Source organism: Malaclemys terrapin, chromosome 1 (assembly GCF_027887155.1).
Source record: "Malaclemys terrapin pileata isolate rMalTer1 chromosome 1, rMalTer1.hap1, whole genome shotgun sequence".
Lineage (NCBI taxonomy): Eukaryota > Metazoa > Chordata > Testudines > Emydidae > Malaclemys > Malaclemys terrapin.
Genome location: NC_071505.1, coordinates 236,897,350 through 236,910,121, shown reverse-complemented (window position 1 = coordinate 236,910,121; position 12,772 = coordinate 236,897,350). Strand labels below are relative to the sequence as shown.

The 12,772-nt window shown below is 45.2% G+C and overlaps 1 protein-coding gene across 4 annotated transcripts in view; it reads right to left on the bottom strand.

Moving 5' to 3' along the window:
• Nucleotides 1-3,242: 3,242 nt before the first annotated feature.
• Nucleotides 3,243-12,772, bottom strand: part of MAP4K4 (mitogen-activated protein kinase kinase kinase kinase 4) — a 240,419-nt gene continuing 230,889 nt past the window's right edge. For all 4 annotated transcript variants that reach the window (XM_054009944.1, XM_054009953.1, XM_054009962.1 and 1 more), the window contains 3 exons: nucleotides 11,045-11,204; nucleotides 4,076-4,215; nucleotides 3,243-3,895 (listed from right to left, as the gene is read on the bottom strand). In XM_054009944.1, the coding sequence (XP_053865919.1) occupies nucleotides 3,812-3,895; nucleotides 4,076-4,215; nucleotides 11,045-11,204 (384 nt within the window). In that variant the 3' untranslated portion in view covers nucleotides 3,243-3,811. The remainder of the gene's footprint in view (nucleotides 3,896-4,075; nucleotides 4,216-11,044; nucleotides 11,205-12,772) is intronic.

Genomic DNA, 12,772 nt, shown 5'->3' with positions numbered 1-12,772 from the left:
TGCCCCCCTCCTAAGACCCCCCCAACTGCCCCCCAGGACCCTACCCCCTACCTGTACCCTGACTGCCCAAAACTTTCTCCACTCCCCCCAAAAAGCCCCCCATGAACTCCCGACCCCCCCCCCGTTTCTTGACTGCCCCCTCCAGAACCTCCCTGCCCCTTCGCCTGCCCCCTGGCCCCCTTACCCTGCTGCTCAGAACAGGGTGCTGGGCTCTGTGCGAGCCGAGCCGGACACGTGGCTGCGCTCCCCAGCACAACAAAACCCGGTCCCTGGCCCTGCACAGTGCTGCTGGAGCCGGGCTGCAGGGGAGAGCTGCCGGCTCAGAATGCAGGGCGGATCCGGCTCCTCTACAGCTGCTCCGGAGTCCAGCCCGGGACTTCCCTGCACCCCTCCCAGCCGCTCGCTCTGCTCTGCCCTGCCGGGGGAGGGGGGGAATCCCGGACATTCTGAGTGATTTACAAATTCCCCCCCGACGCTATTTTTAGCACAAAAAGGAGGACGTGTCCGGGTAAATACGGACGAATGGTAACCCTACCTTTGAGTGTCTTCTGAACCTTTGGGTGCAACTGATTTACATTTTAAAGCTTTTCAACACAACTATGAGGACCAAAAATTAAAACCACAAACAATAAAGCTGAGATTCTCATGAAATTATTTTGGCTCCAGGAGTTGGGGCTTAAATAAAAATACCAAATATTGCTGAACTTGCAGTAAAATCATGAGATTTGGTAATGTTGCTTTTTATCACCTTCAGTGGAATAAGGTAGTAAACACCTTGGTTCTCCAGGAGCAGAAAAATGTTTAAAATACTTTCCACATCCAGTAGGTGTCATTTTGACTTTATTTAAGGAAAAATGGGGAAAAAAACAGTAATATCCATAATACACAGAAGACAAGTTAGATAGCACTGCAAAAAAAAGGCTGAGTGTTTACTTGTCACCAGTCTGCTTTGCAGCTCTATAATTAGTAATTTTAATGCAGTTTGTCATTTGTATTATTGTTTAGCATCTTTATAATCAGCAGAGTTTGGGGTTATAAGTCACAAAAAGTGTACTATTACTAATATGAAAAACTAAAAAAACCCACAAAAATCACTTTCAAATAAACCATAAATATGTGATGCACATTAGTGTAACAAAACCATTTTTGTAAACATTTTCTCCAACATAACATGTGCATAAGATAAAAATAAAACACTGCAGTCATACAGTTAGGGTTACTTTGACAAAGATACAGAAAGTATTACTTATTAAAGCTTAAAACTAAACCTAGGAGCTTTGTTTCTGCTCTTACAAAAGCACTGTTTAAAGAGTTCAACGTTCTAGATGTAGTGGTTTTGTAACACTGTTTTTACTTGTAGTTTGGCCACCTTGGGACTTCCGTGGAGGCAGAAGCTGCCATCCAGCAGTTCCAGTGAATGAGTTTCCCTCCGGAAGTATAGGAACTTCAAAAGCACATATCCTTACCCTGGGGAATCCCTGGAACATTCTCATGTACACAAATCATATTGATTTCCAAGGTAGTGTGTGAGGTGGGGACAAGAACTAAATCCATTTAACCACACAGCGCTGTAAGAATTAAAACCATGCAGAATGACATTGAATTGATCAGTGTCAGCTAATTATGCTACAGGGCCATCTTGTGATTACATCCATGTCTATGATTATGTTGGACTTCTGAGTCCCTTTAGTTCATAGTACAGAGAACTGATAGCTCTTCTGGCTGATTGTAACAGATACTGAAGAAATGTGTCCCCACCCTTAACCTTCGGTGCTATCCAAAAGTCAAACAATTTAAAAAAATATTTCTAAGTACTCTTCTGCCAGCAAATGTAAGGCTTTCTTGATGTGTGTGTGTGTGTGTGTGTGTGTACACACCAGCTCCCTTTTAAACTGTTTCTGATGTTCAAAGGAGAACTTTCAGCAAAAACGCTGATTAGATTAGAAGAATTTACAGCAGTCAGGGTTGATGCCAAAAGAGGGGTTCGTCGAGCAAAACACTTGCCCAGTTGGTGCTGTTACTATTAAAGCAATCAAGTGACCAGTCACTTGAACAATCAATCTGTTTGAGTCATGAATGTTTAAAAAGCCCTACCTGTCATGCCATGAAAGTAAATTAAGCACAGCAGAAGACAAAGCCCGTGAAACACTGAGAGCCTGTTCACTGAATGAACAGCTTAAGGCAGCTGTCAACAAAGTACCCCACCAAAACAAAAAAAATAAAATAAAATAAAAATGGTTGAATCATGACACTGTGCATTATTACATCACCAACAGATTATTATACACTCAAGATTTCTCAAGTAATGAACATGTAGCCATTAAACAAATTATTACTCTGCGACATTTATTACAAATGTCAGAAACTTATTCATAAAATAAAACTGACTTTAAAAAAAAAAAAAAGGGGGGGGGGGGGAAGAGCCAGAGCTGGGATCTTACACCTAAACACAAGTATATGCTGTTTTATGAATAAGCAGTATTAACTACATTCTTAAAATAGTTTTAGTGCATTGCATTCTTAGAAAAGAAAAACATCACCTCCCCAAAATGTTTCCTACAACATTTAACAGTTTATAGAACTAGACTAGTTATTGTTACCTGCCTGTTACTAAGCCCACATGTTAGAAGAGTGAAACCTCTGGTTTTAGGCTAAATTCATCAATCTTCCATTACTGATGAAGTTGCTAAAAATATTTGATTTCCAAACTTAGTAAGCAATTACATTAGTCAGTGTCTCATTGCCATAAGGCTATTTCAACCATCTCAATGGACTACTCTCCTTTTCTGCTGAAACTTGCTACAGAATAACAGTCAAACCTTTCATCTGGTAGTTTTGGTATTAAGATTAAATTAGACATTAATGGTTTTTCCTCTAAAAACGTATAAACTAAACCACCTCTTCTATGCATTAAAAACAATGAGGTAGGCACAAAAAAATAAACATATGTTGTTTGGAATTTTTTTTTTCCATTCTGCAAGTGCAGACTGTGGTAAAACTGTTGTTGCACTTCTAGGTTTAAACAAAAATTAAACCTTTAACTGAGGCAGTGCTAATACTGTGACATCACCAAGTTCTGTCCTAACACAGAATCATTATAGAAAATGAACAAACTTTTTATCATCTGCACGTTTCAGGCAAAACCTGGTACACAGAAAAATGACTAAGCTCTTGGCCAGGCCAAAATAAAACCAACCAAACAAAACCAAGAATTCCACCCCCCGCCCTCCCACCCTGTCCCCAAAAAAGAAGTTATCCTAGCCACTGTGTCGTTCACATTTTATAAATATTAACTTCTTAAAACCTGCACCTTCCTCTTTGTCCACATATTGTCACATTACAAAAAAGAAATGTCAATTAAATACATTGTTAACATTACTAGATTAGATCTGCCCTCTGCTTCAGCAAGACTGACTCTCACCACCACTTGTCACCTTCTCTTGCCTGCCACCTGCCAAATCAACAACATGTTCATGATGAGCCTCTCTCTTTTCACACTAACAAACGGAGTCATTCAAAGCCTAGGTATTCTGGAGCTGAACGGGGGGACGGGGAAAAGACCTGATGCTTTCTAGTGTGATCCCAAATCTCAAAGACTTATAGCACCTGATGGTAATATCTTTACAGCACCAGCTGCATTGCAGCCTCAGTTTAAAAACAAAAAGAAACCTAACACTAGTGATGCCCGCACACACATTCAGATGGAGTGCTTGCATCAGCGCAGGTCTGTACTCCAGTTACTAATAATTCCAAGTTATGAGAATCTTGAAGACTCTGGATGTCAGCAATCCCTTGTCAAATCACATGGCTTCTACCAGCTCAGAAGAGAAGTCCTGCCTAGGGTCATGAAATAAACTTGACTGCTTCCACCAGACCGTACAGAAGCAAAGAAAACCTGTGAAGAAAGAGACAAAAACTATTTACAATGGTAGCCAAGCGTTCAGATTATCTGCTTGCTCACCAAAGTCTGATGAGTAAGAAAGACAGCAGAGATTTGTGTTAAGCTTTAATGTTCAAGATATTTATAAGGCAATTAAAGAACATGGCGTAACTGAAGGCAAGAAATTGCAACTACCTTGTCATTCCGCTCACATAAGAACTTGAGTCTTTGTGCCCTTTTGTGCATGAACACGCCGTCCAAGTGCCCAGTTTCCACTGATCGTATCTCAATAGCCTTTTCTCCCCAGCCCATAATCTGATTGGATCGAATGTATGCTATAGAAACAAACAAAAAAAACCACCACGTATTAAAGAGCAACATACAGCAATTGTAAAACTCTCTCTCTTAAAGGTGGCCTGCAAAGAAAAAAAAATTACCTTTTTATTTAAAAAAAAAAAAAATTCTTTATGATGCATAAGGCGAGAACAGTTTAATTTTTTTTAAGGGGGGGGGGGTTTGGTTGTTTTTGTTTGTTTGTTTGTTTTTACCAAAAGTATCCTTTTTGCTGGAGTATTCATTGGAAGGCTAAAGTGAAAATGAGAGCTTTCACAACTCTCAATTAAATGGTTTGAGCGTTCAGTTTTACACAGAGCTTTTCTCCTAAGTGTTGCCAGCAGATAGGGTTAATTAGATGTAGGCAATAATGAAAAAACAGAACTCGAGATTTAAATGGAGTAAAATCCTTTCCCGTCTTAACTACCCAGGTTTCAGTTATGTCTCTTGTGGTGTTATAAATCCACTAATTATAATTCTTCTCCAAGGAGTCCGCCAGCAAAAACAGAAATTGATACAAGGGGGAAAATTGCTCATGTAAAAAAACAAAAGTCTTTTACAGTTGGCATATTTTTTAAAAAGTTTCTTCCATTCTGAAAAATTCTACTAGTTTGAAAGATATTCTCTGTATTTTATATAGGACCACGATATAGTAAAAGCTTTGTTATCCGGCATGTTGGGGGAGTGAGTGCGTGAGTGTGTGTATGTGTGCGCGCGTGCACGCACACACACCAGTAAATCAAAAATTCCGGTTAGCTAAGAGGGAGGGAGTTTGGGTGTGGGAGGGGGCTCAGGGCTGGGGGTTGGGGCAAGGTAGGGGTGTGGGAGGGAGTTTGGGAATGGAAGTGGGCTCAGGGTAGGGAGTTGGGGTTTGGGAGGGGTTTCAGTATGCTGGATCCAAGCGGCACTCACCTCAGGTGGTTCCCTGCAAGCAGTGACATGTCTGGAGGGGCCCACCCAGGCGGCTCTGTGTGCTGCTTCTGCCCACAGGCACCATCCCTGCAACTCCTATTGGCCACGGTCCCCGGCCAATGGGAGCTGCAGAGCTAGCTCTCGGGGTGGGGCGGGAGCAGCGCACAGAACCCCCATGGCCATTCCTCCACCAAGGAGCACTGACCACAGCCAATGGGAATTGTGGGGGGTGGCGCCTGCGGGCAGATGCAGTGCAGAAAGCCGCCTGGCCGCGCCTCCCCAGACATATCGCTGCTTGCGGGGAGCCATCTGAGGTGAGCGCCACCTGGATCCAGCACCCTGAAACCCCTCCTGTGCCCCAAACCCCTGCCCTGGGCCCCCTCCCACATCCAAACTCCCTCACAGAGCCCACGCCCCACACCCGCTCCCGAAATGCCCATAGAGCTTTCCGGTTTGTAAAGTGCCAGATAACACAACTTTTCCTGTAGCTTTCAAAGTGCGACTGTAGGTCTCCTTTCCATCATTATAAAAAAGCAAAACAAGACACTTTTTCTTTGAATGTCACCTCTAATCTCCATTAGCTAAAGAGCTTGGTACCAGCAGAAGGAAAAGAATTCTTGTAGTAGTTCAGTAATTACTACAAGGATGCAGTAAAATCTCAAAAAGAAAAAGCTGCCATTATAAAAATGTATAGTCAACAGATAATCCAGGTGTTATTCTGATGAGCTCTAACAAAGATAAATGGAGGTTACTTACTGTAACTGGAGGTTCTTTGAGATGCGTAGTCCCTATCTGTATTCCACACATGGGTACGCTTGTGTGTCATACGCCTGAGTCTGGAAATTCTTCAAAGCTGTGTCCATTGACCCACAAACGTACAGTAGTGCCCCTTGCACCCCCATCCAAGGGCATAAAAGGCAGTGCGGGTTGACACCTCTCCAGTTCTTCTTTCCACAACCCAACTGGATCCCAAGCAGAAGGGATGGAGGGCAGGTAGTGGAATACAGATAGGGACCACACATCTCAAAGAACCTCCAGTTACAGTAAAGTAACCTCCATTTCTTCTTCGAGTGATGGTCCCTGGGTGTCACATGGGTAACTGGCAAACAGTGTTCAAACTAGGGGAGGGTGTGAGGACGGTGGCAGCAGAGATGCTTGTAGTACTGCCATTCCTACAGCTGCATCTGCAGTCGCTGCTTGTACTAGAGCGTACCACCTCGAGAACACGTGGACAGAACTCCAAGTTGCTGCTCTGCAATGTCCTGCAGTGGAACATACCATAAGGATGCTGAGGAAGCAGCTTGTGCTCATAGGGCGTGAGCTGTTATACCCCCAGGAGGGGAAATTTTTGCTATTTTGTATCATTCTAAGATGCATCCCGAAACCCACTTGGAAATCCTCTGAGAGCATATGGCTTGTCCACACGATCTTTCTGCTATGGCCGTGATTTTTAACCTCTGGTCCATAGACCCCTGGGGGTCTGCAGACTATGTCTAAGATTTCCAAAGGGACCTGCACCTCCATTCAACATTTTTTAGGAGTCCGCAAATGAAAAAAGGTTGAAAACCACTGTGCTATAGCAATAAAGAATACTGGAGAACTTCTAATGGGTTTGGTTCTCTGCTGGTAGAATGCCTGGGAATGCCTGACATCAAGTGAGTGAAGTCTCTTATCTTCAGAAGAAGCATGGGGTTTGGGGAAAAATACAGGTAACTATTGACTGACTGATGTGAAACTCAGAAACAATCTTGGGAAGAAATTTTGGGCATAACCTAAAGGAAACCTTCCCTTTGTGAAACACTGTATAGGGAGGGTCTGCCAAAATGGCTCCTAGTTCAATGACCCTTCTGGCTGAAGTGATGGCCACTAAGAAGGTCATGGCACATGTTGCCATAGGTTCAAAGGGCAGACCTGTGAGTGTTAACAGGACAAGGTTAAGGTCCCATTGAAGCACAAGTTTAAAGACCAGTGGGAAGGTTCTGATCAAGCCCTTCATAAATTGCACAGTCGCCGGGTGAGTAAAGACAGAGGGAGGAAGGGTTAGGCCTGCAGTCTTAAAGGAGAGGAGTTAGCCTAGGGGTGCTCGCAGTATCTAGTGAATATTGGCAGAGGTGTGCCCAGGCCAAATAGCCCTTCCATTTAGCTAGGTAGGAGGCTCTAGTACAGGGGTGGGCAAACTTTTTGGCCTGAGGGCCGCATCGGGTTTTGTAAATTGTATGGGGGGCCGGTTAGGGGAGGGGGTCGTGGACTGGCCCCCACCTCCTATCTGCCCCCCCCCCCCAGACTCCTGCCCCATCCAACCCCCCCTGTTCCCTGACGGTCCCTCTGGGACCCCTCCCCATCCACACACACCTGCTCCTTGTCCCCTGGCTGCCCCCGGACCCCCGCCGCCCCATCCAACCCCTCCTCTCATTCCTGATGGCCCCCCTGGGACCCCTACCTCATCCAACCACCCCTCCTCCCTGTCCCCTGACTGCGCCCGGAACCCCTGTCCCTGACTGCCCCCTGCTGCCCCATCCAACTCCCCATCCTTCCTGACTGCCCCTCTGGTACCCCTGCCCCCATTCAACCCCATTTCCCCCCTGACCCCTATCCACACCCTCGCCCCCGACCACTACCCCGAACACCCCTGCCCTCTATCCAACCCCCCCACCCCGATCCTTGCCCCCTTACCGCGCTGCCTGGAGCACCGGTGGCTGGCGGCGCTACAGCCGCGCCACCCGGCTGGAGCCGGGCCATGCTGCCCCCACCACCACCACCACACAGCACAGAGACTGGGTCAGGCTGGGCTCTGCAGCTGCGCCGCCCCAGGAGCTCACAGTCCTGCTGCCCAGCGAACCGAGTGAGCTGAGGCTGTGGGGGAGGGAGGACACCAGGGGAGGGGCCGGGGGGTAGCCTCCCAGGCCAGGTCCTCAGGGGCCGGGCAGGACGGTCCCGCGGGCCGGATGTGGCCTGCGGGCCATTGTTTGCTCACCCCTGCTCTAATAGGATCCTTTCTACTTGGGTTAAGGATTTCCTGAACGGGGGCAGAGCATGACTGTTCTATTTCTGATGCCTATCTAAATACCAGGCCATGAGGTGGAGTGAGTTCAGGTTGAGGTGCTTGATTTTCCCCCCGTGTCCTGGGTTAGGAAATCCAGAAATGGGCAGATCCTGATAGGCATGTGTACAGACATTGTTACAAGTTCCGTGAACCAGAACTGTCTGGCCAGGAGGGTGCTAGGAGGATGATGGTGGCTCTGTCGCGATGGCTCTTCCCTATGACCTTGAGCAGTAGCGGGATGGGCGGAAAGGCATATCTGAGGCAATCTGTCCAGGAGAGCATCGCCCTTGGAATCACGAACCATGGCCTCCCTGGAACAATACAGGGGAAGTTTTCTGTTTGTCCAGGAGGCAAATAATTTGTCCCATAATGGAGTACTCCATTGCATAAATATCTTGGTTAGACTGTGTCGTGGATCTCCCATTAGTGGTCTGCAGAGAAACTTCTGCTTAAGTTTGTCAGCTAGGGAGTGGTGAACACCTGGGAAGTATGCAGCTTGTATTGTGACGTGGTTTCTGATGCACCAGTTCCAACATCTGTCTGCTTCTAGGCAGAAATGAGATCTCTCTCCTCCCTGTTTGTTTACATACAACACCCTGGTGATATTGCTTGGCATTATCTATACATGGAACAAGCATATGAGGGGAAGGAAGTCCTTGCATGCAAGGTGGACCAGCCTCAGTTCCAGTAAATTTATATGCAGACTGATCCCTTGTGGAGTCCAAGTAACCTGAACAGTGTGGCAGTCCAGATGAGCGCCCCACCCTATAAGAGAGGTCTCTGTCAAAATGGTGGCTCTTGGTATGGGATGGCTGAAAGGAGTTCCCACCATGACTTTGGTTGGTTTGACCATCAAGCGAGGGAGGGCGAGAACAGTCACCTTGGAGTTGATGCAGATCCTGTTTAGCCAGTAAGTCAAGCTTGCAGACTCCGCATGTGGAATCTGGGGAACAGCATCACATAGATACATGTGGCCCAACAGCGAGAGACACTGGTGCACTGTAGTACGCTGTTTGCGGGTGAGGCGGTAAATCAGGTTGTTCATCATGTGAAATCTGCCTGCGAGGAAGAATGCTCTCGCAGAGACTGAGTCCAGTAGTGCTCCGATAAAGTTTATGGTCCTTGTGGGTGACAAACCAGACTTTTCTTCATTTATATAAATGCCTAGTCTAACAAGATGTTGTTCAAGAGATCCTGTGATTGACATGACTTCCTGATAAGATCGGCCTGCCAGGAGTCAGTTGTCCAGATATGGGAACATTGTATAGCCCTGGTGCCTCATCTGGGCTACTACCACATAGAAAACTTTCATGAATATCCTGGGTGCAGTAGTGAGTCCAAAGGACTGAGGACCTGAAACGGATACTGTTCTTCTCCCACCATGAAACGCAGGAAATTCTTGTGGGATGGGTGAATGTCCATGTGGAAATATGCCTCCTTCATGTGAAGAGCTGCAAAGTACATCCCTTCCTGAAGGGAGGGGCTTCTGTATGCCGGAGTAATCATCCTGAATTTCAGCTTTCGGATAATGATGTTTAGTTGCTGAAGATCCATGGTAGGTTTCCACTCCCACCCTCTTTCCTGGGGATTAGGAAATATGGGGAGGTAGAACCCTCTCCCTTGGTACTGAGGTAGGACATGTATCGTCCCCTTGTATAAAAGGGATTCCGCCTTATGATGAAGAATCAATTGGAGAGAGCTGTCCCCGAAGGGGGTTTGTGAGGAGGGAAGGAGACAAACTCTATGGAGTCTCCCTGATAGATAATCTCCAGGATCCAACTGGTGATCCAGCTGTGGGCAAAGAGCGTGAGACGGCCCCTAAAGCTGACAGGAGGAGAAGTGGTTGGCATTGCTTTGAAGAATTTCTGGACTTGGGCGCATGACTTGCATGCATACCCACGTGTGGAATACACATAGGGTTCATCACACGAAGATGTGGGATTTAACAAGGATTTAACAAGCCAAAAAGGAGCTGCCTCTGGTTTGTGGGTGTATTTTCAATAGAAAAATAAAATTGCGATTTAGCAGATCTTAGCAAGGATGTTCTAAAATGTTAAGTCTCAAATATTTAATAGCACTCCTATTTCATACAAGAACATCTTTGACTGTTAATTTACAGGGGAATTAAATTACATAACTTGCTATGGTATAAGAATATTTACCATAATAATGAGCTTTTTATTTGTTTAGGGTTTTGGGGGGGGAGGGGCAGAAGAGGAGGGCAATTTGACCACTAACACATCATCTTAAAATCACTAAACAAGATCTTCAGTTGGTGTAAATTCTCATAGCTCCATTGACTTCAATTGGAGCTATGACCGTTTATACAAGTTGAGAATCTGGCCCCTAACGTTTACAAGAACAAACAGTAGGGGCCCAATCCAATTCTCACTGAAGTTAGTTTAAGTCTTTCCATTTACTTTAATGGGAATTAGTCTGGAGTTAACTGTCATAGAAAGAAATGTGATCACAATAAGACTATCAAATCACATATAAGCCTATTATCAATTAAGAAATCTCTCAAAATAATACCAGCCCAAATCCCTTTAGAAATGCAGGTTATCACAACTTAGCAAAAATATATCTATTTTCAGCAGACTACTAGGAACCTTATGCTCAATAAGCTATTTTGTTTACCCCAGTACTCTATAAACATGCATGTGGACCGCAGGGATGTGCTGGCCGCCGCTTCCCACAGCTCCCATTGGCTGGGAACGGCAAACCGCGGCCGCTGGGAGCTGTGGCGGGCCGTGCCTGTGGATAGTCAACATAAACAAAATGTCTCGCAGCCCACCAGTGGATTACCCTGATGGGCCATGTCCCAAAGGTTGCCAACCCACTTTACAGGTTACGTTTGATTCTCACAGGATACATACCAACTGATGTGGGCATCTCTCCCCACTGCAGAACCACATCTTTGGTGATCCTCCCATAGGTATTAACATAAACCCCTTCATCCTCATAGCAAACCAGCAGCTCCATTCCATCGGTGTTTGGGAGAATAATGATTGCGTGTGGTTGGATGCTGCTCTGGATCTACAGAAGCAAAACAAAAGCAAAGACACTATTTTTTACATGAGCTACTCCAGTATACAGGGCTGGCTACCTTTTGTTTTAAAGCAGGCCATGATGAGGTAAGGGCCCTTAGGAGACATATATCAATATCTAAGTCCTATCGAACTGTCATCTCCAGAATATTTGACTGACCAGTTCTATTGTATGACCTGCAGTGACGCCTTCATTAGTCTGCGGTTGAGATTTTCAGTGCTGACTGAGCTAGACGGTAATATGGCAATGCGAGCCAGAGCGCAGAGCACTGGACTGGGACTCCAGAGCCTGGATTGTATTCCCAGTTCTGCCTTTCACTTGCTGTGTGACCTGGAGCAAGTCACTTCACCTCCCCGTCCTTCTGTGTCCACTCCCACCATTTATCTGGTTAGATTGTAAGCACTTTGGGGCAGGGATGATCTCTGATGGTGTGTTTGTAGAGCGCCTAGCACAGGGAGGGCCTGGTCTTGGTTGGGGCCTCTAGGTGCAAATAAAGGTAATATATTCAGGTGATCTTTAAGACCCATAAAATACTTATTCTTCAAGCTATTACCCAGTTTATATTTAATTCCTGATGTCATTTTATTTCATTTCTGAAATTTAATTTTCTCAGTGCACCAGCTGCTTTGTAATTGCCTGTGTCTACTGCAATAAAATGATAATTCATTTTATTTTTTAATAATTCTGGTCAATTCATTTTAAAGGTAGAAAAGAAAAATGAAAATCAGTAATGTTTCTACTAATGGCTTGGAAGTGGACTTGATTAATAATTCTAGAGTATACATATGAAGGAATTATGCAATTTACTATTTTTTTCAAAGTGATACAAGACTAGCTATAGCTATATAGTCTATTATCCTATTTTTGTTCTCTCTATAAATTTTGGAGGGCTTCCTGTTTGCAAGTCTTGAACTCTTACCAATAGTAACCTTCTAAGGCAGAAATGTATTGAACGGCTTTACTTTTTTTTCTTTCTTTTTAAGTTAAAAAGAAGTTTGTCTTGCAAAGAAAACCAAGAGCACACAACAAAACCCACACCAGAATTCCACTCCCACACAGAACTGCCCTTAAAAACTATCAATGACTGTAACGGACGCCTCCTCGTTTAGCCTTGTCCTGCCTAGGCTGTGTGAGTGGCCTCAGGGAACTGTTGCCCTGCTCTGCCTCATCTCTTCTCCCACCTGGTGGTGATCTCACCATTGTTTCAGTCCCTGCGCTTTCACTGCATGTCAAAGGTCGCTCCTCTTGCAGTCATCTGCTTCCAACGATTTTTTTGTCAATATGTTCACATATTTATACTTCACCAACCCTTTTCGGTTTGTTGTTTTTTAAATGTAAGATCCCGTATACGTTCGGATATAGGATAGTTTTATATCTTTTACACCAGCGGTTCTTAAACAGGGGTACATGTACCCCTGGGGATATTCAGAGGTCTTCCAAGGGGTACATCAACTCAACTAGATCAGTGTTTCCCAACCTGGGGGTTGCAGCCCCTGGGGGATCATGGAATAGGTTTAGGAGGGTTGCAAGTGCAGGGCCAGCATTAAGGTATGACA